Raw genomic sequence first — 26,943 nt, forward strand, 5'->3', positions numbered from 1 at the left:
TTTGCTCCATTTTGTTTTTTACTTCAAAATAAGATATGTGCAGTGTGCATAGGAATTTGTTCATAGTTTTTTTTTTAAACTATAGTCCGGCCCTCCAACCAGTCTGAGGGACAGTGAACTGGCCCCCTGTTTAAAAAGTTTGTGGACCCCTGAGCTAGAGGGTAGATACATTTTAACTTAAGGGGAGGCAGTTATGAGGGGGAGCAGTTAACACAAAGTGACGGAGGCAAAGGACAAATCTGAGAGTGCAAGACTGTGAATACTGTTAGATATGCAGTCCTACATGGTCAGTCACAGCAATAAACTAGGAGTGACGCACACACTCGCAGCTGAGCAGCTGCGGGAAGAAGAACGTAGGTATCTGAGAAGGGTCCGATTGTATGAGGAGGCATCCAGTATAGATGAGGACGTTTAGAAAAGTTTGTGGAGTAGTGGAATAATCAAGCACGTACTCCAGGATAAAATTCAGAGGGAGTAAGAAAAGAAGAAGGAATAGAAGCACTGAGGAAGTACATTGAAGCAATTGAGAAGGATGAACTGAAACAAAATGTAAGAATTGTTGAGTGGAAAACTGATCATCTGCTCTGTAAACCTTCGCCCACTGCACAATAAAAAAGGTGGGTTTTTTGTAAGTTTGTGGAAAGATGGAATGAAAAGATAATGGAATTTTCCCACGAACTTTTAAAAAAACCCTCTGTATTTATCTGTCCTGCAAATATATCCATAAATGGACTAAAACATACAGGGAACAGAGTTATGAAAATTTCCTAGTCATAAGCAAACACCTCGAAGGATGAGTCACTGGGCCTGGGAGCTCAATCCCAGAGGGTAAGGGGACACAAGGTCAATAGGTATAACATAGTCCACAAAAACAATGCTCTCTCTCTCTCTTTGGTCCATGGTGACTGACAGGGGTCTTAGCAGTTGGTAAGTGGCCATCTGAGATGCAGCCATTGGTCTCTCCTCCAGTGCTGAACAAGGAAGAGTGGAGAAAAGTACAGATGGGTGGAAACAGTCAACCGCTCGAACCTCAGCCCCCGAACCAGAAGAACAAGATGATGCCTGACTACCACTGTTGACTATTCTGAAGGGTTCACATTAGATGGGCCGGAATAGAGTGGTAGAAAAATGTGAAACACAACTCAAAATCATAAAAAAGGCCAGGGTTACTGGTTGGTTAGAGACTAGTAGAAACCCTTCAGGCTATGGACTTTAGTCACCCTCCAGACTTGGAACTCAACTCAATCCCATGGCTCAATTTTCAGTCAAAATAATGAACCCGTTACAATTGAGTCTGTCCTGATAACAGCAACCCTAAAGGGCAGGGTAGAGTTTCTGAGGCTATAAATCTTTACGGAAGCTGACAGCCTCATCTTTCTCCCTCTGAGCAGCTAGTGGGCTCAAACCACTGTTCAATGTTTAACCCACTGTGCCACAGGGCTCCTAGCCAAACAATAGACCTCTCTATGAGATGAATAATAACACTAGGGAAGCAAGCACTCCTTAGAATCGTCAACCATTTGAGATCAAAAGGACAGCGTCTGCCCAAAGAAAGTTCGGAAGGGTTAGGAAAGGAGGAAGACTGGAAGGGGAACCTAGGAAGTGGGATAGAATAGGACATTTTGGGGATTGTAATCAATGGCTGGAGGCAGAAGGTCCCAAGTGTTGAAGGGGATACTGATTTGCTTGGTCGGCCTTGACCCACTTCACAATAAAGGTAAAGGAAACCTCCATGGAGCTCAGCTTTGCTTTGACACTCATGGGTCCCCATGAGGGGGAGTCCACATGCGTGCGTGCGTGCAGGCATCCAGTTTAACACTTTGGTGATTCAGTGACCTGGAGAAGGGCAAGATTCTCAAAGAAGAACTGGCTTTTCCACCATAGTCACTTAAAAAAAACCACCAAAACCCTCAGTTATTTCACAATCTGAAAATATTTTGAATCAGATAATGAAATCAGCAAATCTAGGAATTCTTGGAGGCTCCTGAGTCTGTTGCAACCTTGCCTACTCTGAGTAAGATAGCTTTATCAGAAAAGCTATCAAAGCTAATGCCTGGCCTCAGCTGAATTACTGGAGATTAGGACTTGGGGGAGGATGAAATTGCTATTATCAAGCTTCTAAAAAGTGGAGCAAAAGCTCCTGCAATTTAGCGTAAAAGCTGAGATGACGAAATGATAGGAGGTGATTGGAAACAGGACATTTTATTCTTAAGTCTCATAATCTACTTAAACTTTGATTCCTTTTTCTCTTTTTCTTTATTCCTCCCTATGAGTTCGAATTAACTTGGTGACAGTAGATCTGGCTTTTGGGGAGGGTGGGGGCGCCGTGTGGGAGGCGCTGTTGATTTGGAATTAAATCAGTCGAACTTTACAAAAGTGAGTTTCAAGATGACAGAGTGTTATGAACATAATTATAATTTTACTTTCAGAGAATGCCTTTATATTTGGAGTTAATTATCCTGCTTAGTAGAACATGTTAATCAATAGTGGTTTGGGGTAGGTCTTTGGGACACACCTAGTAAGCAACCCTGTAAGCCTCGGGTTGTTTTTTGAGAAGTAGTAAGGAATTGGAGGAAGCTGATAGCATAGTGGGTTACATGTTGGGCTGCTAACCACAAGGTTAGCAGTTTGAACTTACTAGTGCTCCACTGGAGAAAATGAGTCTTTCTAATCCTATAAGGATTTACAGCTTCAGAAACCCAAAGAGGCAGTTCTACTCTGTCCTCTGGAGTTGAGTCGAATTGATTCGATGAGAGTGAGTCTTGAGTTTGTGAGAAGGCATTAGAGACAGGGTCACATGCTTTAGAGCTGTCATGCCCTGGGAATACTATTTTTCCCTCATCTAGTACAGAAGGTACAGACGAATCCACTTTAAGTGCACTACTGAGACATACGTATCCAGTAACCAGTAACCATGATGCTAATTTGATGAAGCTAAATGAAATCAGAATTCCTGGTGGTTCAAGGTGATGAGAAGGCATCTGTCTTGCCCTAGCAAATGACTGGGGAGGACGTTGGAAACATAGACAAAATATAAACATGACAGTGTTCTTGCCATTTCCATGAATGCAAGAGGGAAAAAAAGTTGCCAATAAGAATTCCAGTCTCATATGATTGAACTATTGAATTGTATGGTAATTTGGATTATGACCCAATAAAACGGGTTTGTTTTTTTAAGGAGAATTAGAGTCTTCTACCTCCTCCTGCCCCCCCCCCCCAACCAATCCTGGAAAAATCTTTTATCTAATTCAAATGGTTTGTTTTTAAAGTTATAATATTTTATTTGACCTTTCTTGCCCAACCCCTCAACCCTCACCCAACATACACAGAATGTTATGAAGTCCCTTGTTTTCATTCTTTCCCAGGGATGTGATCTAGGGAGACCACTTGGGTCCCTGTTAGAGGAGGTACTCATGGTGTTCCTTTCCCTACAGAAGCCCAGTCCCTTATCCCTGACCATTGTCATAAGGAGCATTTAGTCCTGGGCTGTGAGCCATTGCTTGATCTCAGACCAGATACTGAGGAGTCTGTGTCTGTTTACAGCAGCCTGCATTTTCAGTCTCAGGGTCACATAGCAAAAGAAGTCACTCTGAATAGAGGGAGTGAACATAGTCTCACTGCTGTCAATTTCAGCTAAAGTCAGAATCTTCGTTTCTTTGTGTCACTTGGATTTCGAATATTGACTGACGTGTTTTAATCTAAGACAGGTTGAGGTTCTAAAGAGAGTAAGAAAAGCCAAGTTCCCTTAATCCCAGGGGCCGCAAGTCACCCCTATAAGCTTAGTTATAATCATGATTGTGGAAGAGGGCCAAATGCCATTAAGAGCCTTGGATGCTGGGGACTAGCTAGATGATGAGAACATTCTCCATCAGGGCAAAGTGTGAGGCTGCCTAGAAAATAAATTGGGAGTGAAAAGTAATTAAACTTAATGTTCCTTTGGGCAATATTCTCAAAAAGACTTAAAGGCAAGACATTAAAATATTTTTTCACAATACCTATGAATAAAATGAGAGGTGAATAAAAATAAAATGAGTCCATTTGATCAGTCATGAACATTTCCACACTGCCACGTCTAACAGGCCTAGAAACACACCACCTGCAATGGGCCCACTCCCAATGTATGCCTTTATATTGATCCTCTATCAATTTGTTTTGTTTTGTGTTTTTAATGGCCTTTGAGTCTATTCTGACACATGGCAGTACCACACGTGGGTCAGCTTCGAACTGGTATCCCAGGAATTTTCAGAGGCCGAGTTTCGGGAAATAATCACCAGGTGATGAATGGCCATTTCAAATGCTGTGTGGTCGTTCTTCCCAGGGGCCCCTGGGAGGACTGAAACCTCGAACCTTTTGGATAGCTGACACATGTGTTGACTGGGCACTCATGTCCCTTAAAGGTACCAAGAACAGACACTTTTTTGGGTACTTGTTATTAAAGCAGTGAAAGCAGAGAAAAGGTAATTCTCAATGGAAGTTAGTAAGGCTCGAAACTTGGAAGCTTTACAGAAAACTAGAGCTTATCTAGTAGGTGGAAAAAATGGCTTAGATAAAACTGTGCGTGTGTGTGTGTGTGTGTGTGTGTGTGTGTGTGTGTGTGCCCGCCCATGTGCCTAGCTGTGATTTCGTTTTTTGTTTTTAACTCAAGCTGTGATTCTCTTCGATCTAGGTCCTGATCAGATACCTCTCCGGGAAGAATTTGAGCAGATTATGCTGAAAGCGATGCAGGAATTTACTCTGAGAGAGAGAGCCCTGCAGATGGGTGCCCAGTGTATTCCTGTGTCTCCAGGACAACTCCCCTGGCTTGCCCGATTGATTGCCAGCGTGTCCCAAGACATGGTACATGTGATTGTGACCCAGAACTCTTTGGCAGAGGGCATTTCAGAGACGCTGAGGACTCTCAGTGAAATGAGACACTATCAAAGGCTGCCAGATTATGTTGTGGCAATTTGTGCATCAAAAATCAGAGGAAATGAGTTTTGTGTGGTAGTATTAGGTGAGTAATTTTATGGCAATTCATTCCTTCCATCATCTGTCCGTTTGAAACATATTCATTGGATTACCTGAGTGTCTCAGACATCCATGTAATCGCTGGTTAATTGCTTCAATTTGGATTCTTCCTTCTAATTTTAACTTTTCCTTTCCACCTCCCATCTGGTGTTTGTCGGCCCTTAGTTGGGCTTCTGTCCTGTCAGCTGGTTAGGGGAGCATTATTTCAAAGCTCACCCTGGTAACAGATATTCTTGTCTCATGTAACTTCTGTCCTTACAAGGTTTTGGAAATGTTACCACTCTAGCATGTGATAAAGCCAGTGCTACAGGTGGCCTAAGCCCAGTTCATCAAGTTTGCCAAAAACTTAGCTCATGTATTCCCACCTCCTCACTGAAGAGTGTAGGTAAACACTGACACTAAAAAAAACTACCTCAATTGATAATTACAAAATGTGTTTGTTGTTGTTTTGTTTTCGTTTGCTGGTGTTCTACCAGGAAGGTACAGGCACCTTTCTGAGGAGCCCTACAGACTAAGTTGTGCTTCTCTCCTGTCGGTAGTGAATCCCTCACGCCTGTTCTACCACAGTGGCTGAGCCCCCTCACGTGGGGGAAACCTGCCTGCCACCTGTCTCTTGCCACATAAACCTTCCAGAGAGGGTCATCAGCAAGAGGAGCACATCACTTAGCCTTTCATTGTAGCTTGTGAAAAATACTTAATAACGGGTTATATTTTTAAGACAGATAATCATATAACTTTGGAATTTTCCTAGGCCTCCCTATGGCGTTATCCACATGCTTGCATATATTTTCACAGTGACAAACATACAGTTTATCATTTTTCCCTTGTCCACCTGAATTACACCTCTTCCCTGTTTCTGAAAACTGTCATCTCAAATAGTCACTTGCTCTCTTTTGGCAAACCGAAATATTCTTTCCCGAGTCCCTGTAATTAAGTTCTTTGGTTGTTACCAGTTTTTGCAAATATGAAGAATATTCTCGTGAACCTTGGTGCGATTAACTTTTCCCTTCCGTTGCTGTGTCATCTCTTCTCCCTGCTGTTCCCCAGGTCAGCATCAGTCAAGAGCGCTGGCAGAGAGCATGCTCACCACGAGTGAGTTTTTGAAAGAAATTAGCTATGAGCTCATCACAGGAAAGGTCAGTTTCCTGGCGTCGCATTTCAAAAACACGTCATTAGGTGAGTGGTTGTGAGATACGGCAACACTGCCAGCCTCTCCCTACATGATTTTATGGATTTAAATCTCAGCCATCAAGGAGATGCTTGTGGAGCTTAAACTTGCCAGCTGGTTTCCTTTCATCTGGAAAGGAAATTTGATCTTAAATATTTTGTTACCGACACCACAAAAGGCAACAGCATGGTCCCTAGACAGACAAACTAGCACCAGTGTCACAAGCCTTGGCTCAGTCACTGATTTATTGTGTGACCATGAGTGAGTCTCGGTCTCCTTCAGACTCAGTGTCCTAACTTGTCCAGAGGAGTCTGTGTAGTCCTGACCCGCCTGCTTTAAAGACTGAAGGTCAGGAGGAATGAAAGTGTGGAGAAGCATGTAAACTGTATGCAGGAAAAGGACAAGGTTAGCGCTAGCTATGATGAAGCCTCTGGAGAAATAACCCTGAAAACTGGCTGATTCCCAGATCCTAATGTGAACTCAGCAGCTGGGTTGCAGGCCTTTGAGACAGGTGCAAATGATAAGGCCATGCCATTCCTTGTAATCTCCTTGTCTCGACTTTATTTTGTAATAGGTGATGACCTCGACAAACTGCTAGAAAAAATGCAACAAAGAAGGGGAGACAGTGTGGTTACCCCATTCAACGGAGACCTTAATGAATGTGTGTCCCCTCAGGAGGCTGCTGCTATGATCCCCACGCAAAACCTGGGTAACGTTGCCTCAAACTAAGAGCGAGAGGGGAGCCAGGCCTAGGAGAGGAATTATGGAAGCCAAGTCATTCTGAGGGCTTGGAGATCCTGACAGACTTCTCATCTCCTACAATAGATCTGACTCAATGAGAAATGCCTTATCTTTAGTGGCCTAGATCAAAGGCCTTGTTCTTAGTTAATGTCCCACAGAATTAAAAAACAAAGTACAAGATTTTAACAATTTCTCTGTCGTGTTTGTTTTTTGTTTTTTATTTGAAAGATTCTGTGGTTCTCAGTGTACATCCCATAAAACACCAGTTCTATGCAGAGTTGTTAGTGAAGGTTTAAGGGCCGCAGGAACTGCTTGAAACCATCTAGTCTTCAAGCTGTGTGGGGCTCCTGGCTCCCTCTGTCTTCCTTGGTGCTCTGTCTTGTTAAACACATAGATATCAGGGGTAGCTAGACCTTCGTGTTAGAGAGCAGCAAGCCAGCACATCAGCTGCCCCACAAGTTTCAGGGGAACACAGGACCAGGGAGGGGAAGGATGAGGAGTCATCTAATCAGGCTGGATTACTTTGGGTTCAGTTTCCACCCTCACTTCACTGGTTGGTAAAGACAGCATAAGAAAGGATGGGGGGTGGGAGAAACAGGAGAACGGGTTGATAGGAAACAGATCCATGTAAGCCCCTGCTGACAGCCATTTGGCCTTCACCTGATAGGAATGCCTGCTTTTTGTATTAGGACTGCTTCAGGCCAGAAAGGGAAAGGTTGCTTGACATTAGCTCATTGAAATAAATGCAAGTACCGGAGCGATACTTTTTTTTTAACTTCTGGATAGTAGTTGGTAATAAAGTTAACATCCAGATGATCTAAAATGTCGTTCTATTCATTGTTTTTAATAATTATTAAGAGTTTTGCAATTCTAGTACTTTTAGACTTCACGATGCCCAATATAAGGTATTTTTATGCCTCCTAAATCTTCAAAATTCATTAAATAAAATAATTTTATGAAATTTGAGTTTTATGAATCTCAAATTATGCCCTCATTTGTGTTAGTCCCCTACCCATGGAGTAAAGGAAATGGCAGACAGACTCTCTAAAGATAGACTTAATGGGTAGTCATTGCAGGTCCAGGACTAATCTGAGCTGCTTTAATCTGTTCCCATGAGTTCTTTTAACTAGTAGGGAGACCACCTGAAGCTGGAGTATTGTGAATATCTCTGCCTTGTTGCGTTGCTGTTTGATTTTAGAATATACTCATTAGAACTGGTTTCTTTGGCCCTTGTGATTCAACTTCATTGCCTCATGTTTCTGATAAGACCTTTAAACAATTACTGAGTATTGCCTGCTTAGGTGTTTGAACCCAGTCGGCTGGTCTCTTTCATTGTGTGTGGGGAGGGTGTGTGTATTTATGCATACTCACGTATGAGATGAACTACTTGGTTAGTTACTTGTCGTAAAAAGCTACTGGCAGGCCTAGAGTATCTGAGCAGTGTATCCTAACATGTCACCTATGGAGTAGCCAAATGGCTGTCAAGTGTCAGGGCTGTTCAAATTGTTCAGCATCAGCACGGGAGTTGTCCCAAACCACTTAGACCAGCCAGGGCATGAGCATCTTTTCAGGAGTGGAAAGAAAGGTGAGGTCATGTCTCCATGCCCTAAGCTGTACAGTCACAGTGAGGAGAATTTCAGACCATGTTGCAACTGCCTGGCTGGTGAGGAAATGTTCACTGTGTTACCATCAGAAAAGCTCAAAGGGACACTGCACCTGACCTCTGCAGCTATTCCTAATGGAAACCGGAAACTCTCCCCTCCCTATTCTAGAGATGAAACCTGACTCTAACCACCAAAATGTAGTCTGATTCCCCCTTTTCTGGACAGGGGGTTAGGGAGTTGAATTAGTGATTTATGAGGCAATCAACTTGAAATCATACACTTGCAAAAATTGCCGCATCCACCTCTGAGCACATCCATTCACCCAAGTTGCAGGGAAATTAGCAAACTTATTAAAACGTAATAGATTATGATTGCACAACTCATGTTAATGGTTATTTATCCAGTAAGGGCTAGGGATGGGGGGAATGATCTTAAGATTGATGTGGTGGTGACTATTCAACGCACCTTGATATGATTGAACAAGTGAACTTTTGAATTGTGTGATATGTAAATTATGTGCCAATAAAACTGTTGGAAGCAAATAAATAAAAAATAAGATGCCATGACTAGGGTCAAGTAAATAAAGAAATAAAACGTAATAAAGAATGAGAATAAAATGTGGGTCTAAGTGATAGAGTGTGTGTGTGTCCATATGGATTAAAGTGGTCATCACTGAAGTAAATTAACCTTGTTCCTGTGATTTTTTCTTTTTAGATTTAGATAATGAAACCTTCCAAATTTATCAACCACAGCTTACAGTTGCCAGAAAACTATTATCTCAGGTGTGTGCAATCGCAGACAGCGGCAGCCAGAGCCTAGACCTCGGGCACTTCAGCAAAGTGGACTTCATCATCATTGTCCCAAGATCGGAGGTTCTGGTCCAGCAAACTCTTCAACGGATTCGACAATCAGGTAAGATGGACCCTACATAGATCCAGCCTTAGATACACCTTGCTTCTTTGTTTTACTTGAACCAAATGTTTACAGATTACTTAAGATTCCTTGTTTATAAAAATAAAAAAATTAGAGTAACACCTTAAATGTTGCTTCAGATTTTATAGGAAAGGATTCCCTCAAAGTACTCTGACCTTTTCCCCTCCAAGATCAAGGTTAAATTAATGTGCATGCTTGTCCAATACTGTGTCTCTGATATGATTACTCAGTTAATAAATGGACTGGAATCTAGTCATTTATTTATGAGAGAAATTCTCTCAAGGCCAGAAATCCCTGAGTGGGATAATGGGACCCACACCACCTGAACCTTCTAAACAAGTATGTGCTCGGGTAATATACTGGGAAGTGGATTCTTAGACATTTAGCATACCACCAGCACAATTTCAACCAAGCCATCACCCCTCGTGGGAACAGTGAAAAACCTGATTTTAAAAAAAACACACAATGTTGGAATTCCTTCTAATGACTTAAAGAGAATAAGTATAGAGGAAAACAACTTTTCCCAGAAAAGATTAAAAAGTAAGGAGCAAAAACTTTAGAAGTCTCTGATAAATGCTACCTCTTTCAAAAATAAAATTTGCTGTCGCTTTTCAAGAAGTTGTAAAGAATTTAGAAAATTGAGATAGAAGAAAAATGCTTACTTTGTCAACTAGGTTTTATTTATTTGTTTGTCAACTAGTTTTTAAAAAAATCATTTTATTGGGGCTCATACAATTCTTATTATAATCTATACATACATCCATTGTGTCAAACACATTTGTACATTTGTTGCCATCATCCTCAAAACATTTGCTTTCTACTTGAGGCCTGGTATCAGCTCCTCCCTCCCTGCCACCCCCATGAACCCTTGATAATTTATAAATTATTATTGTTTTGTCATATCTTACACTGTCCAACGTTTCCCTTCACCCACTTTTCTGTTGTCTGTCCCCCAGGGAGGGGGTTATATGTAGATCCTTGTCATCGGTTCCCCCTTTCTGCCCCATTTTCCCTCCACCCTCCCGGGATCGCGGCACTCTCACCACTGGTCCTGAAGGGGTCATCTGTCCTAGATTCCCTGTGTTTCCAGTTCCTATCTGTACCTGTGTAGTACTAGGTTTTAAAGGGAAATTATAAATACCAAGTTTGCCAGTATCTTACCAAAGCAAAACCAAACCCACTGCCAATGAGTCAATGTAAATGCATAGTGGTCCTATAAGACAGAGTAGCACTGCCCCATAGGTTTCCAACATTGTATTCTTTTTTTATTATTATTGATTATTTTAATGGGGGCTCTTAAAAATCTTTGAAAATCCATCATTCAATTGTATTAAACACACTTGTACATATGTTGCCATTAACATTTCCAAAACATTTTCTTTCTACTTGAGCCCTTGGTATCAGCTCCTTTTTTTCCCCTCTCCCTCCCTGACCCTCGTGAATCCTTGATCAATTATATTGTTGTTATTTCATGTCTTACGCTGTCCGTGGTCTCCCTTTACCCACATTTATGTTATTCGTCCCCCTGGGGGGTGGGCTATATATTCAGCCTTGTGATGGGTTCTCTTTTTCTCCTCATCCCACCCCCACTCCTACCATCCACCTACCCTCATGATAACACTGCTCCCACTACTGCTCCTGAGAATGCTGTATTCTTTAGGGAAGCAGACCACCACATCATTCTCCCGTGGAGCATTCAGTGAGCAGGCAAGCACTTTAACCATTATACCACCAGGGCTCCTACGAGGGGGAAAAACATACAAACACACAGTCAAAGAGCAGGAACATTCAGAAGCGCTTTCAGTGTGGTTGCCATTGCAACCTGTCATTCAGTGATCCTGGAACTTCAGCACACTTACAGGTCACCTAGAGATCTCGTTAAAATGCAGATTCCTCTTCTGTCTGCATTCCTAACAAGCTCCCAGGTGATGCGAGTGTTGCTGGCCATACAAGTAGCAATGCTTTGTAAGAAATCTGTCATTGTTCGTTTCATAGGTCCTGAGCTGACTGATAATGGATTGACTCAGTGGTTAAAGCACTCAGGTGCTAAGCTAACCAAAGGGTTGTCGGTTCGAACCCTCCAACTACTGTGCCAGTAGAAAGATGTAGTATAGTGTGCATCCATAAAGACTTATGCCTCAGAACTCCTATGGGGTAGTTCTACCCTGTCCTAGAAGTTGCTGTGAGTGTCAAGTTGGATGGTTGTGGGTTTGCCTTTAACCTCACTTGGTGACTCATACAAGTAGTCTTTTCCAAGTCGATAGGGTCCCAAATTTGAGGTAGCAGAGCAGACTCTTTTATTAACCTCTAAAAATCTGAATGGCAAGTTACAAAATGACCTGTTGGAATTACTGATTTATTGGTGATCAGTCCTTGAGGTCAAATGCCTTTTCTCACAGCTCTCAGAGTTCAGAGTGAACTCCAGGCTCCCTCCGCCACTGGCAGTTCATGTGTTTGTTTGTTTTTTGCTTCCCTTCAGTGTGAGTAACAGACGAGCTTTGGTCCCACCAACAGTAAGCAAGTTTTTAGGATTTCTCTTGCATTGCCCATTTCCATCAGGAGTGCCTTCTCTTAGAGGCACTTTAATTAGAACAGTTGGTAGGTGTGGGCTTCCTGAGTTTGTGATCTGATATCCTAAATCGTGCTTGAGCAAACACATCGTAGCACCTGTTTGAAGTGATGAAATCATCCAGGTCAGCAGTTGTACTTTCTGCAGTGCCTTTTCCTGAAATAACCTCTTGGAAGCCTGTACCTTAATCTTCCCTACTAAATTCAAAACTTTGTTTATGACAGGTGCTCTCAGATTTTTCTGAAGTTAGTATTTTAAGATTAACAACCCTCAGAAAAGTACCAGAATTTGATTAGTTACATGAGATTAGAATCTGGAAAAATCAGTGGTAGAAACATTCAAGGCTAAGTGTGTTTTTAAATTAGCCACATCTGGCTTTGGCATATATACTGCAATTTTTGCAATAAGACACTACAAAAACAATGACTTGTATGCATTTAAAAGTAATGTTTTCCACTTTGAACATAGAGAAAAAACAGCATGTAGTCTTTACTTTTAAAAACAAAAGGAAGAAAAAAACATCTAAATATGTATAACCTCACTTTCCAAGGATAACCACTGTTCAAGTTGGGTTGTTAACAAATGGCTTAATGCTGCCTGTTCCAAAAAATGTTACCATAGTGAATGATGGGGGGAGTGCGGAGTGGAGACCCAAAGCCCATTAGTTGGCCACTGGAGATCCCCTTGCAGAGGGGTCTCGGGGAGGAGATGAGCCAGTCAGGGTGCGATGTAGCAAAGATGAAAAATACAACTCTCCTCTAGTTCCTAAATGTTTCCTCCCCGCTCCCACTATCATGACACGAATTCTGCCTTGCAAGTCTGCCTAGACCAGAGGATGTACACTGGTACAGATAGGAACTGGAAACACAGGGAATCCAGGGAGGATGATCCCTTCAGGACCAGTGGTGTGAGTGGCGATACTGGGAGGGTAGAGGGAGAGTGGGTTGGAAAGAGGGAACCTATTATAAGGAACTATATGTGACCTCCTTCCTGGGGGACGGACAACCGAAAAGTGGGTGATGGGAGACGTCGGACAGTGCAAGATATGACAAAATAACAATTTATAAATTATCAAGGGCTCATGAGGGAGTGGGGAGCAGGGAGGGAGGGGAAAAATGAGGACCTAAAGCCGGGGGCTTAAGTGGAGAGGAAATGTTTTGAGAATGATGAGGGCAATGAATGTACAAATGCGCTTTACACAATGGATATATGTATGGATTGTGATAAGAGTTGTATGAGCCCCTAATAAAATGATTAAAAAATAATAATAAAATAATTTACCATTAGAGAGCAGATTAAAGAAAGGTGAAAATAAATAAATAAAAATAAAAAAATAATTTACTATTCAAAAAGAAATGCTGCCTGTTCCAGGCTTTCCTCTCTGCTTTGTTTTTCATTGGACGTTATAGAGTGAATATTTTTCCAAGTCATTAAAAGATTTGTAAACATTCTTAATGGGTGTGTAGTGTTCCATCAAGTAACGACTCATGTACAAACATTTACGTATTTTAATATTTAGTGCCTTCATTATTTTTTAAGCACATCCCAGTCGATAAGAGGGGTGAAGGGAAAAAGAAAGGTCTAGGGCAGAGAGCATCGTCAGCCATAGATTATCTCCTGGAATGAATCTTTACAATCATAGTTATTAAAACAGGGTTTTCAAGAAATCACCATGCCAGTTTTCCTCATTTCTTCTTAACAAGGATATCTTGGGTTGTTGCTTAAGGTTACAGAGGTTAGCACCTTGGGGCAGGACCTTTTATAAAAATATATTTATAATGCCTGGGTCTCATGTAGTGCTCCACTCAGGCCTGACATCCTGTTGGGTCAGAGAGTTGGAGGAAACAAAGGGGCAGAGAGAGTGCTGAGAGCCAAGTCCCCCATTTCCTGGTTCCCTGTGCCTTCCCTGAAGCAAGTGCTTCGGCAGCCAGAGGGCCAGGAAAAGCGCCAGCCAGAGAGAGGCAGTCGGGGCATCAGAAAGGGTACGTCCTCGGCAGTTCATGTAGTTCAAATGCACAAGGTGAAAAGAGAAACCATCCCGTTGTTGAAAACCCAACACTAAAGTGAAGCTCAAACACATTTTAAATTTTAAGAAAGGACAGGGAAACATTATGGAACAAACTTGAAGGCTGAAATGATACTTTTTAAAGAATCCTTGCAATGGGTTAAACATTTTCAAATTTGCCCAAAGTAGATTTGTAATTGCAGGAGTAATTGGTGGAGAATAGCAAAGGAATTTTTAGACTGAAGGAAATGCTTTCACTCTAATTAGATAAGTTGTACTGTAATTCTTCTAATTGAGGAGATCCCTAAATTCTAGAATTTAGAATACTATGATATTGGTACAATCTAATGAAAATCACTTTCAGTTCCAGGTGTGTAGGACGACAGTAGGAAGTGAATAACAATAATATCACACAACTGACAGTGTTGTAGTTACTGATCTGCCTCCTTGATGAAATACAAAATAGGCAAGGAATATGTTGTCTTGCTTATGGCACAGCAGACGCCAAATGTTTGTTGAGTTTTCAGTTAGAATCTATTTTCAAAGGGAAGACAGAGAGTGATATTTAAGAGTGAACCCATTTTTCTCCAGTAGTGCTGTAGGATAAGCATTGGGCTGCTAATTACCCCAAACTTAACAGTTCAAAACTAGTATCCACTTCACAGGGAAAAAGACAAAGCTATCTTTTTCCCCTAAAGATGGACAGTCTCAGAAACTCTATGAAGGGTTGCTATGAGCCAGAATCTGTGGCTGTGGGCTTGGTTTAATTTTTGGTTGGTTGCTTGCTTGCTTTTCTTTTAAAATGTGTAGGTGGGAGCCTGCAGGGAGGAGGGGATCCAAGCAGATTTGGCAGTGCCAAATCAAGAGTGTTTGATATCATACTCAAGGAAATGACACAGAATTGACACTTGAACACATACATGATTACAAAAGAACCAGTGAGACATCTCAGTTATAGAAATATAGATTACTCTATCTAAATAAACATAAGAAAGTTTTCTGGAAATGGTAGAGATTAGTACCACTGGCCATCGGTCAAGTTCATCATATTGTGGTGATTTGTGTGTTGCTGTGATGATGGAAATTATGCCACCAGCATTTCAAATACCAGCAGGGTCACCCATGGTGGATGGTTTTCTTTTCTTTTTTCTTTCTTTTTTAACATAAATAATTTTATTGGGGTTTCTTACAGCTCTTTTTTTTCTTCTTTTTTTAATTTTTTTTTTTTTTTTGTATATCATCCTGGAATTTGTAACATCTGCTTTCTTTTTTTTTTTTTTAACATTTTATTAGGGGCTCATACAACTGTTATCCCAATCCATACACACATCCATTGTGTAAAGCGCATTTGTACATCATTTCTCAAAACATTTTCTCTCCATTTAAACCCCCGACATTAGGTGGATGGTTTTCAGTGGCACTTCCAAACTAAAACAGATCAGAGAAAATGGTCTAGTGAACTTTCAGAAAGTAACCAAGAAATTGCAACAGAAGACGAGCCCCTGGGATGAAAGTTGAACACAGTAGCCACAACATACAAGAGTCATAATGATAGAACAGAACTAAGTAGCATTGTACAGAACGTCACCATGAATCAGAGATGACTTGGCAGCAAGTAGCAACAACAGTAGATTAGGAAGGGAAGCAAAAAGAGGACAAGATTTTCACTTTTAGAAATGTATTTTCTTGATCTCATCCACATTATACCTATCTTTTTCTGTCGTCTAAATTTTACACAAAAAACTGTGCTTCGTGTACAGTGACAAAGAAAGCAGGGAACCCAAGGCAGAAAGTTCTGGGAACCCACTGTGCCCTGAGATATAAAAAGAGACACATCAGAGATTCCTTTGTAGAAATGTAACTGAACAAACACCTATGGTCAGTCATTAGCCTCCCACTAAGTAGTTAGCTGCCTGATGCTTACCTCTGCTTTGTAGAAGGTGTTGGCAACTGATTCAATCTTTTTTGCCACCATCCCAAGTGACTTCAGTATCCAGGTGCAGGACTCAACCAGTATCCGAGCTTCTCAATACAAGAGGGCTTCAAAAAGTTCATACAAACATGGACTTAGAAGATGATTGAGCTTTTCCATGGGCTTTCGAAGAGCTTTTGTGCTGTAAGCTCCTCATCCTCAAACACCTTTACCTCCATGACTCTGTAGCAGCTTCGTCTGTGGGCATATTCTGGACCCTGTTGGATTCCAGAGTCTTGTATTCAGATAGTACCAATTTCAGACCAGAGGGCCCCTTCCTACATATTTCGATATTAAATACTAGAGGAGAAAAAGAATCAGCCTTTCCAATTGGTGCCCTAATAAATTCTTTAATGGTTCTTTAGTTTTCTCTTCCATTGCTTTTTCAGACTCCATTTCATTCATTCAAACTTCTGACATCATTGTCTCCTAGCAAATGACCGTGCTGCCTACGTTTCCCCTCCCTGCAGACCTTCCAAAAACACCCTAAAGTTTTAGATTAAAAAACTTCTTACTTCCAAATCCAGAAACTGAGTGGGATACTTATCTGTATAGTTTCTGGTCTGCTCTCCTGACCCTCCTACCTTGGCTCTGGACACCATGCTCTCCTCATCCTCATAAACCTCATGCCATAATCGCTTCTCTCGTTGCTACCTTGAGTTTTAACGTAGATGTTTTCAAAAGGAAGTGATGAAATTAATATTCAAGATTTGATTGTCTTCTGTCAGGACCAAATTTGGTTATAAATATGTTTCAGAAATCTGTCTAGGCCATAAATGGAGAGGCCTCCATGTGAGTACATCAGGGGTGTATATAAGTGACACAGGGCACTGGGCTGTCTGTGTTTTTAGAATCTTGTTCTTGGGTAGTTTTGTGCTGTTCCTCTCCTTGACCCAACCAAACAGTGCAGAAGTGTATATACCCTGATAGACAAATCTCACCAAACCCAGATTCAAGAATTCTGTCCCATTGGGAGGACAAATGGAGCCAACTGGCTTCTAGAAGACAAAGGGGTTATTAACACGGTAGACACAGAAAGAAGTTACTAGCAAGGTTTTAAACCAGCTGTCTCAATTCCCAGGTTATTTAATTGCTAAAAAGAGGTTTCCAGGGTAAAGGAATAGTCATAGCTAGACTACTATTTAAAAACTTGATATACTCTGACGATATAATATTTTCTGGATGTTCAAAACCTTAGGATGTTTGTGTGTACCAAGTGCTTTGGAAATTTTAATTTGATCCATAGAGAAGATAAACAGTGAGCTAGTTAGTTTGTTGTGCCATCCTGGCCGATAAACACATGTGGGGTTAATTGAAGGGCGGCGGGATAAATGGTTCAGTGAACCTCGCCTTTCGAGTTCTCGGGTCTCTTGCTTTGTGATGGTCGGACCAGGGTACAGCTTGCCTTAGCCAGTTCCCTGCTTTAGCTGTCAAGGCTCACTTCCTACAAGACATCCCTGAGGGAGAAGCCACATGGACCTACCCTGATGCAGCCCTGGGTGCTGGAGCAGCCGTGTGGAGACCCCTGCCAGCTCTGAGATGCTTACACATTCACTGACTCCACTTTCCTCCTGCAGTCAGCGTCATTGCGTCTGTTTTGTGATATGGAGGAGGACTTTGTGGACTGGTGTTGAACATATGGGTTAATGTTGGACTTGTGGCTTGGGCAGCACTGGGTTGGGATGTTTTCTTGGTGCACACTTAACCTTTATATAAAACTCTCTCTTATACATGAGTTGCTTTGGATTTGCTTCTCTAAAGTACCCAGACTAATACAAACAGCTAAAACTCAGACCAGTTTTGTTTCTCTTTAGGATATCTTCTTAATGAAAAGAACAAGAAAAATCAGATGGGAATAAAAATTTAGAAATTAAAAGAAGTTCTTATTTTTACAAAATCAAAGAATAAAAACCTACTGATCAGAATACTTGGTTCTCTCCAAACAAATAGGAAATGTTGTAACAGGACATTGAGATGTGTGATAGTGATGATAATTAAAGAGGAGTCCATTTTTAATTATACCTGGACATTTTAGATTGCCCTGGTCATTTCACTTTCACTTGATATTCAAACCAATCTCCTTCTTGTCATGGGTTCTGGCTTCTCCTTCGGACTTTTCACCTTTGTCGCCTTTGATACTGGTCCCTGTTGGTGTTGTAGACTTGGCATATGTGCTCTTGGTTTTACTGCCCTTTGATGCCCTTGATTTTGTTCTCCCTTCACCTCCAATCATGATCCCATGGGTGTCGGAGAAGAACTGTGCCACCATATGGCTTTTATGCCTCATTTTCTATAAGTAGTTCTACAAGCCTTCCTTTCCAGGTACTTCTGGGCTGACTGGAACTTCCAACCTTCCAGTTAGCAGCTGAGCATATAAGCCTTTGTGCTATTAAGAGACTCCTTGATGCCCCTAAATGGTAGAAAAATATCTGCTTCCCTTTTAAGGCTTCAGGGAAATGGTCTGAGAGGATGTGATTTCTCCCCTCTGTTCCCATGAAAGGAGTCCTGGGTTAAGCAAATCTATTCTATTGATCTCTTTGTCCTTAGGTCAGTGCCTTACCACATTGATTACTGTAGCCTTTCTCTAACGTTTGCAATTGGAAAGTAGGAGTCCTCCAACATTGTTCTTTTTCAGTATTGACCGTCTAGTCCCTTGGGTTGCCAGGGTCAGCTTGTCAATTTATGCAAAGAAGTCAGCAGGAATTTTGATAGTCCATTGATTCTGTAGGTCAGTTTGGGAAGAACTGACCGACTGCACTAGGATGATTATCATAAAAAGGACATGTAGTTCCCCCGAGGACGTGGAGAAACTGGAATCTCATACACTGTTGATGGGAACATAAAATGGCGTAGCTGTTCTGAAAGCAGTCTGACAATTCCTCGAACAGTTAAATATAGAGTTACCACATGAACTAGAAATTATCCATCTAGGTTTGATGGGAGACAAATGAAAACACCTGCTCACACAAAATTTGTATATAAATATGCATGGCAGCATTATTTGTAATAGCTAAAAAGTAGAAACAATTCAAAACACCATCAATTGATAGTGGATAAGCACATAATTGTGGTATATGCATGCAGTGGAACATTAATTTGATATTAAGAAGAAATTTAGTACTGATACGTGCTAGAATATGAATAAAACTTGAAAACATTATTTCAAGTGAAAGAAGCCAATCACACAGACCAAATAGTGTATGATTCCATTATATTAAATGTCCATAATAGGCGAATATATAAAGACAGAAAGTAGATTAGTGGTTGCTTAGGGTTGGAGTCAGGGTAGTGGAGAATTCAGGGATGATGGTTAAGGAGTATAGTTTCTTTTGGAGGTGATGAAACGTTCTAAAACTGATTGCAGTGATGGCTGTATAACTCAGACTATATTAAAAAGCCATTGATTTGTACACTATAAATCAGTCTGTTGCACAGTATAAAGGAACCCCAGTGGCACAGTGGTTAAAGGGTTTGACTGCTCACCAAAAGTTCAGTAGTTTGAATCCATTAGCTGCCCCACAGGAGACACATATCACTTCCATAAAGTTACAACCTTGGAAACCTTATGGGGCAGTTTTACTCTGTGCTATAGGGCTGCTAATACACATATTGATTCAATGGCAGTCAGTTTGTACACTATAAATGTGGGAATTGCGTGTGGATTAGATCTCAGTGTGATTTGAGAAATAGCACAGGTATGTGTACTTTTGACCTGTTGTTGTTCGATGCTGTCAAGTCAGTTCCGACTCATAGTGACCCTAAACTAAGTACAACAGAATGAAACACTGCTGTCCTCACAGTTACCCTGTTTGCGCCCTCAGTCCATCCCATTGAGGATCTTCCTTTTTCACTGCCCTTCTACTTTACCACGCCTGATGTCCTTCTCCAGGGACTAGTCTCTCTTGATAACATATCCAAAGTACGTGAGATGAAGTCTCCCCCTCCTTGCTTCTCAGGAGCATTCCGGCACCTGCAAGACAGGACTTACTTGTTTTTCTGGCAGCTGATCATGCCCCTTAGTTCAGATGCATCAGTTCTTCCTCAGTCTTCCTTCTTCAGTGTCCCACTTCCATGTGCATGTGAGGGGAATGAAAATACCATGTCTTGGGTTGGGCACACCTTGGTGCTCAAAGTAACATCCTTTCTCTTCAACACTTTAAAGAGGTCCTGTGCAGCCTATGTGCCTAATGCAATAAATCATTTCATCTCGGCGGCCACTTCCGTGAGTGTTCAATCCAATCCATGGATGGTGAATCGAAGTAAAATGAAATCTTTGACAACTTCACTATTTTCTGTGTTGATCATGATATTAGCTGTTGACCCAGTTGTGAGAATTTTTATTTTATGTTGAGTTATAATTCACAATAACTGAGGGCTTCAGTCCTTGATTTTCACCCTCAGAGTTTTTCAACTCTACCTTTCTTTCAGCAAGCAAGGTTGTGTCATCCGCACATTCCTCCGATCCTGAGCCGTGTTCTTTGTCATGTAGTTAAGCTTCTCAGGTTACTGTGTATATACTCGAGTATAACCGACCTGAATATCGGCCAAGGCACCTAGTTTTACCACAAAAACGGCATTAAAGATGTGCCAGAAAACTCGGCTTATACTCGAGTAAAAACGGTATATTCTCAGCATACACACTGAATAATTAATGGTGAAAGGATATAACCCTGATGAGCACTTTTCCTGATTTTAAATCAGATAGTATCCCTTGTTCTGGTTGAGCAACTGCCTCTTGGTCACTGTGGAGATTGATAGAATTATACAGAATGTACAGTTTGTTTGAATGTGGGTTTATGAATATTTTATTTTATTTCATTTCATGGGGTTTTTTTAGTTGTTTTTTTTCCCAACTTTTATTTTGATTTGAAAATTTACAGAACAAATTGGTTTTCCTTTCAACACTTCATACACATCTTGATTTATGACTTGATTGCACTCTCTACCAGATAAGCGCACTCCCCACCCCCCACTCCCTCCCTGTGATTACCATCCCTCCCTGTCTTCAAAGCGTTATCCCTGGGCAAATGTTGTCCTTTGATCTCTTATGGTGGATTGTTCTAGGCTAGGAGTTTTATTTGGCTCTTTCAGTAGGGACTTGTGGCTCTGAATTAAAATAGAAAATTTTAAAGGATATTATTCAGATAATGGTGATTTCATTTGTTTGTAAAAATATATTTATAGTCTCTCAGATAATTTTTATTGCACTTCAAAAGTTTGCTGACCCCTGTTCTAAGCTGTGCATACCTCACAGATTATTGTTGTTCACCTTATAGGCCTGTGCATAGTTGGGCTGAAAGCTGAGCCACAGTGGTAGCTTCAAAGGTGCAAGGTGACTTAAGGCTTTAGTGCCTCCTCCTGTCATACATGGCGTTGTTAGGGACCAGAACCAACTCGGACCACACCTGCCAACAAAAACAAAGGCTACAGCATCAGGGGTTCTCTATGAGACCAGTAAGCCTGATCTTTTTTTATTAGTGTTTGTTCCACATTTTCTTCCCACTCTGCCTAGGATCTCTCATCTTAATCCTTTCCAGACTAGTCAGCTGTGCTAGCTAGGCACCATCTCATTCTGCACAGTTGTGGAAGCTAGAGTTGACATTCCATTATGTTCAGATTGCTTCCATACATCTTTCACTTTTTCACTTTTGTTTCACTCTGGATGGGGGAAGGCCAAATAGTTACACCTTGTTTCATGAATTATTTCCAACATTATGATCATTTATTTTATTGCTTAAATTATTCCAGTTTGGGCCATTGGGAGTTTCTTAGGGGAACTCTTTTTCTTAACATGCCCCATCCTTCCTTTTTCATGTACTTTCTTGCTTTCTGGGATCAGAAGACATTCTTGCTTTCTGAGATCAGAAGACGTTCTAGGGTTGTCTTTTTTTAAAATCATTTTATTGGGGGCTCTTATAACAATCTGTACATCCAGTGTGTCGAGTACATTTGTACATATGTTGCCATCATCCTTTTCAAAACATTTCCTTTCTACTTGAGCCCTTGGTATCAGCTCCTCATTTTTTCCACCCTCCCATGCCCTCCAACCCTCATGAACCCTTGTTAAATTATAAATTATTATTATTTTTATATCTTACACCATCCATTGCTTCCCTTCACCCCTGTTTCTGTTGTTCATCCCCCTGGGGGATAGGGGTGTTATATGTTGATGAATGTGATCAGTTCCCTCTAGGGCTGTCTTTTATTCTTCTTCCTCCCCCCACCCCCAGCCCTGGATAGCCTGTTTTCCAAGGATCCTTGGATTCTTTTACTAAACAATGGTATTTAGAAACCAAAATCTGTGAGCTAAGTATACTCATTGTTACTAGCATGTCACTGGGGACAGAAATAGGAAATATACATAAGTATGCTAACCCATGCATGTTGTACATGCATCTCTATATACCTACCTATTATCTGTTTATACCTAAAACTGAGTTTTTATTGATACTTCCATTCCCAGTCAACACAACAAAGTTCATTTTAGTCTTTCCCCTTTCCTGGTTTCTAAATTCTTTAGGTGAAAGTAGAAACCTGGCTCTCTTTATCATATGTGTAAATATTCTTCGGTGAACAATTTCTAGCCCAAATCCCCATGAGAAACAGATTTCCTAACTAAAAGCACTGTGCCGTTTTTGTGCACAGTTCCTTTTGTCTTTTGCCTTAGAACATCCAGCCAAGACACTGGTTTGTTTTTCTCTTCCTCACTCCATTCATGTGGTCATGCCAGGTTGCAGTTGTCACTGTTCACATTCCGCTTGACTCTTCCCCACCTCCCAAGTCATTTATTTAATTTATTTCTATGTTTCTGAGGATCAAAGCGACAGCAAATGGAATTGAATTCCATTTTCTCTTCACACCCAATACCCGACTCCCATTCTCTTCTTTTTACGCCTTTCTTACACGTCCGATGGAAGTAACTGTGCTCCTTGGTTTTCAATCGGTCCTTCCTGTGTGGCTGCACTTGCATAAATGGGGAGATGTGTGTATTTTCTTGTATTCACGTCTTACAGGGTTCTCTTGCTTGTAAACATTTTATTCATTTTAAAACCAATCTGTTGTGGTCTTATTGTTGTATTTTCATTATTACAAATGAGGTTGAATATTTCATATGCTGATTGACCATCTGGGTCGTCTCCCCACCCCACCAGGTATGCCTATGCAAGTTTGTTTCCCAGTATTCTCTTGGATTTCTTGGAACAATTTAGGTATTTTGAGTACAACTTTGTTAGTAACACTTATTACAGATTTCGGAAGTCTGTCTTTTTATTTATAATATCTTTGATTGAGTTTCTTTTTTTTTCTTTTTTTGATAGAAGTTCTTAAGTTTAATTTATCCTTTGAACTTAAATCCTCTACAAGGTCAGAAAGGTATTTTCCTTTAGCATCTTCTGAAAGTTTTAGAGTTTTGCCTTTTACAGTTAAGTTTTCAATGCACCTGAAATTGTTTTGATGTATCGGATAAGATCCAATGTTCTCTCTTTTTCTTGTGTGCATAACTAATTCTTTCAGCTTCATTTATTGAAAATCCCATCTTTTCACCACTGGTTTATAATCTAAGCCTTATCAGATCTAATTCCCATATATCTGTGAGTCTACTTCTGGAATTTACTTCTGCAAAGCTACTTTGATTTATTAATGTAGTTCCCTAATCATGATTCTGTGACAAGACAAAGCTCTGTGGTAAGACAAAACTTAACTACCCACCTTTTCTACTTCAGGACTGTTTTTTGTTGATTTGATTTTTACATTTATTAGCTTTTGTCTTAAGCTTAATTGACTCCCAAGCCTAAAAGTTTGCTTCTTCAGTTTTGTCTGGGATACCTTTTTCTTCTGTGCCAGTTCCTCTTCTGATTGAGGAGCAATTTGTTCCTTTCCAGTGAGGGTCATTTCAGTGTGGCTGGTGGATCTCCTATTTGGGTGGATCCAACTGTGAGCTTTGTCAGTCCAAGAGCACGTTTGGGGGGCATTGTTCACCTGGATGTGCTCAATGACCAGAGAATCCTCATGTAAACCCCCAAGTAAAGCATTACTTTCTGGATTTTCCAGAAAGTGTAGCAGAAATTCAACACTCTTTTTGGACTGCCAACCTTGTGTACTTCAGAACTATCTTAACTATCTTGGTCCCTGGCTCTGCTGTATAAAATTTTTAAATATTTTTATCAGGCTAAAGAAGTGTTTGAATGCTTTTTGGAATTATATTGAATCTCTAGATAAATTTGGACAGAATTTAATTTTAAATATATTTTACAATATAGCTCTATTTAATTCTTCGTTAACATCATTAATAGTTGAATCATTTTCTCCATAAAGGTCTATGTACCTTTTGTAAGATTTATTCCTTGATAGTTCATATTTTTGTTATTATAAATAGTTCTTAAAGTTCATAAATAGTAAATAGAAATAGAAATGTATAGAAATGGAACTAATTTTTGTAAATTAATTTTCATCCTAGCAACTTAAATTCTTATCCTTATTGGTTTATCCGTGGATTGTTTTGTATTTTCTACACAGACCTGTTTATTAGCAAATAATGATAGTTTGGGTTCTACTTTAGAATTAAAAGAGAAGAGAAACTCGGGGGTGGGGGTGGGGGGGGAAGGTCAGTTTAAAAAATGTGAGCTGGTGCATTGTAGCAACGATGAAACATACAACTTTCCTCTAGTTCCTAAATGCTTCCCTCCCCCCCACACACATACACACTATCATGATCCCAATACTACCTTACAAATCCATCTAGACCAGAGGATGTACAGTGGTACAGATAGGAACTGGAAACAGGGAATCCAGGACGGATGATCCCTTCAGGACCAGTGGTGAGAGTGGAGATACCGGGAGGGTGTGGTGGAAAGGAGGAACAGATTACAAGGATCTACATATAACCTCCTCCCTGGAGGACGGAAAACAGAAAAGTGGGTGAAGGGAGACATTGGATAGTGCAAGATATGGCAAAATAATTTATAAAAATTATCAAGGGTTCATGAGGGAGTGGGGAGCGAGGAGGGGACAAAATGAGGAGCTGATGCCAGGGGCTTACATGGAGAGCAAATGTTTTGAGAATGATGAGGGCAATGGATGTACAAATGTGCTTTACACAATTGATGTATATGGATTGTGATAAGAGTTGTATGAGTCCCTAATAAAATGATTTTTTTTAAGTGAGCTTGGTAGCACACATACAGAAAGAACACCAGAGAAATACAAACAACAACAAAAAATGTTAGTGGCTTATTTGGGGTTAAAGAATTATGGATACGTTTTTCTTTTTTAATCTATCTCGTACTTTCCAGTTTTTCCAAGATGAGTATGTCACTTTCATAACCAAGAAACAAACTAAACTTAAAATAAAATAAGTCTAAAAATGTTAAGGACCATCTTGCAGAGAAGTAAATAAGCCCACATGGAAGAAGCACACCAGCCTGTGTGATCCCATGAGGTATTGACAGGAACAGGTTATTAAGTATCAAAAGATCCAAAACAATTATACCGATGTGAATTGGGGTTGGAGTGGAGACCCAATGCTCTCATATAGACAGTTGAACATCCCCCCCACAGAAGGGTTACAAGGAAGGGACAATTCAACCAGGATGCAGTTATATGTAGATCCTTGTAATCTGTTCCTCCTTTCCACCCCATCCTCCCTTCACCCTCCCGGTGCCACTCTCATCACTGGCCCTTAAGGGATCATCCGCCCTGGATTCCCTGTGTTTCCAGTTCCTATCTGTACCAGTGTACGTCCTCTGCTCTAGCAGTATAGTACCAACGAAACATACAGCATTCCTCTAGTTCCTGAATGCCCCCCACCCCCACTACCATGACCCAGTTCTACCTTACAAATCCAGCTAGACCACAGTACACATACTGGGACAGATAAGAGCTCTCAACGCAAGGAGTTCAGGACAGATAAAACTCCCAGGAACAGGAGTGGGAGTAGCAATGTCTTGAGGGGGGAAGGGATGGTCGGGGAGGAGCAAGGGGGATAAAGGGGAAACCCATCATAGGTTGGATATATAGCCCACCTCCCAAGGGAACGAATAACAGAAATGTGGGCTAAGGGAGACAACGGACAGTGTAAGACACGAAATAACAATAATATATAATTGATCAAGGATTAACAAGAGGGGGGGAAAGAGTAGCTGATACCAAGGGCTAAGTAGAAGGAAAGTATTTTGGAAATGTTCATGGCAACATATGTAGAAGTAAGCTTAATACAATTGAATGATGGCTTGTCATAAGATTTGTAAGAACCTCCCAATAAAATGATTAATTTTAAATAAATAAATAAATAACATTTCAAGGTAAGGATCTACTTTCAAAGGCCCAGTTAGTAAAAATTATCTCTGAGGTGTCTGGTCTTCACCCAACTTCGCCAGTGCAGGGCCAGCTGGCCTCTGAGGCACAGCCATAGACCCATACAGGTCAGATGAAAGAGAATCTGGATTCATGGAACTTTCCTTCCCATTAACAGCATGTCGGATGCAATACAGTCAGCCTGTATTTCATTTGTTTGTCTCGAGTGTATATTTTTGCCCCTCTAGTGATAACTTAGGGCCTTTTCATACCAGCATGCCCTTACACTCAGCTAATCCTCAGCGGGCACTACTCTCCCCAGTGTACAGATAAACAAATCCCCAGCAGGTCAGCAAACCCTCTTCCTATGGCTGTTCTCCTCGCACAGTCTGGCACTTCGTCTCCATCATGACACTCACTCATCAGAAGGACCCTTCTTCTCTGTCCTGTGATCCATGAGACTGTGCTCTGATCTTACTCTCTCTGCCTACCACAGTGCCTGACACAGAGCTCAATACATAGCTATCTAATACTGAACCAATTTAGCAGGGAATTTACTTTAAAAAGGAAAAGAGCACAACGAAATGTATGATTCATGGCCTTAGGGAAATAGAAATCTCAGGGTAAGAGATACTAGAGAAAAATGCTTGAAAG

General features: G+C 40.8%; 1 protein-coding gene across 5 annotated transcripts in view; it reads left to right on the forward strand.

Moving 5' to 3' along the window:
- The window catches only part of GREB1L (GREB1 like retinoic acid receptor coactivator), a 343,344-nt gene that overhangs the window by 223,043 nt on the left and 93,358 nt on the right, over positions 1-26,943 (forward strand). For all 5 annotated transcript variants that reach the window (XM_045296084.1, XM_045296083.1, XM_045296086.1 and 2 more), the window contains 4 exons: positions 4,667-4,993; positions 6,055-6,183; positions 6,750-6,884; positions 9,235-9,432. In XM_045296084.1, coding sequence (XP_045152019.1) covers positions 4,667-4,993; positions 6,055-6,183; positions 6,750-6,884; positions 9,235-9,432 — 789 coding nt within the window. The remainder of the gene's footprint in view (positions 1-4,666; positions 4,994-6,054; positions 6,184-6,749; positions 6,885-9,234; positions 9,433-26,943) is intronic.

The sequence above is a fragment of the Echinops telfairi genome, unplaced genomic scaffold (assembly GCF_000313985.2).
Source record: "Echinops telfairi isolate 266 unplaced genomic scaffold, ASM31398v2 ScPeMD7_7400;HRSCAF=8409, whole genome shotgun sequence".
In the NCBI taxonomy this organism is placed as follows: Eukaryota; Metazoa; Chordata; class Mammalia; order Afrosoricida; family Tenrecidae; genus Echinops; species Echinops telfairi.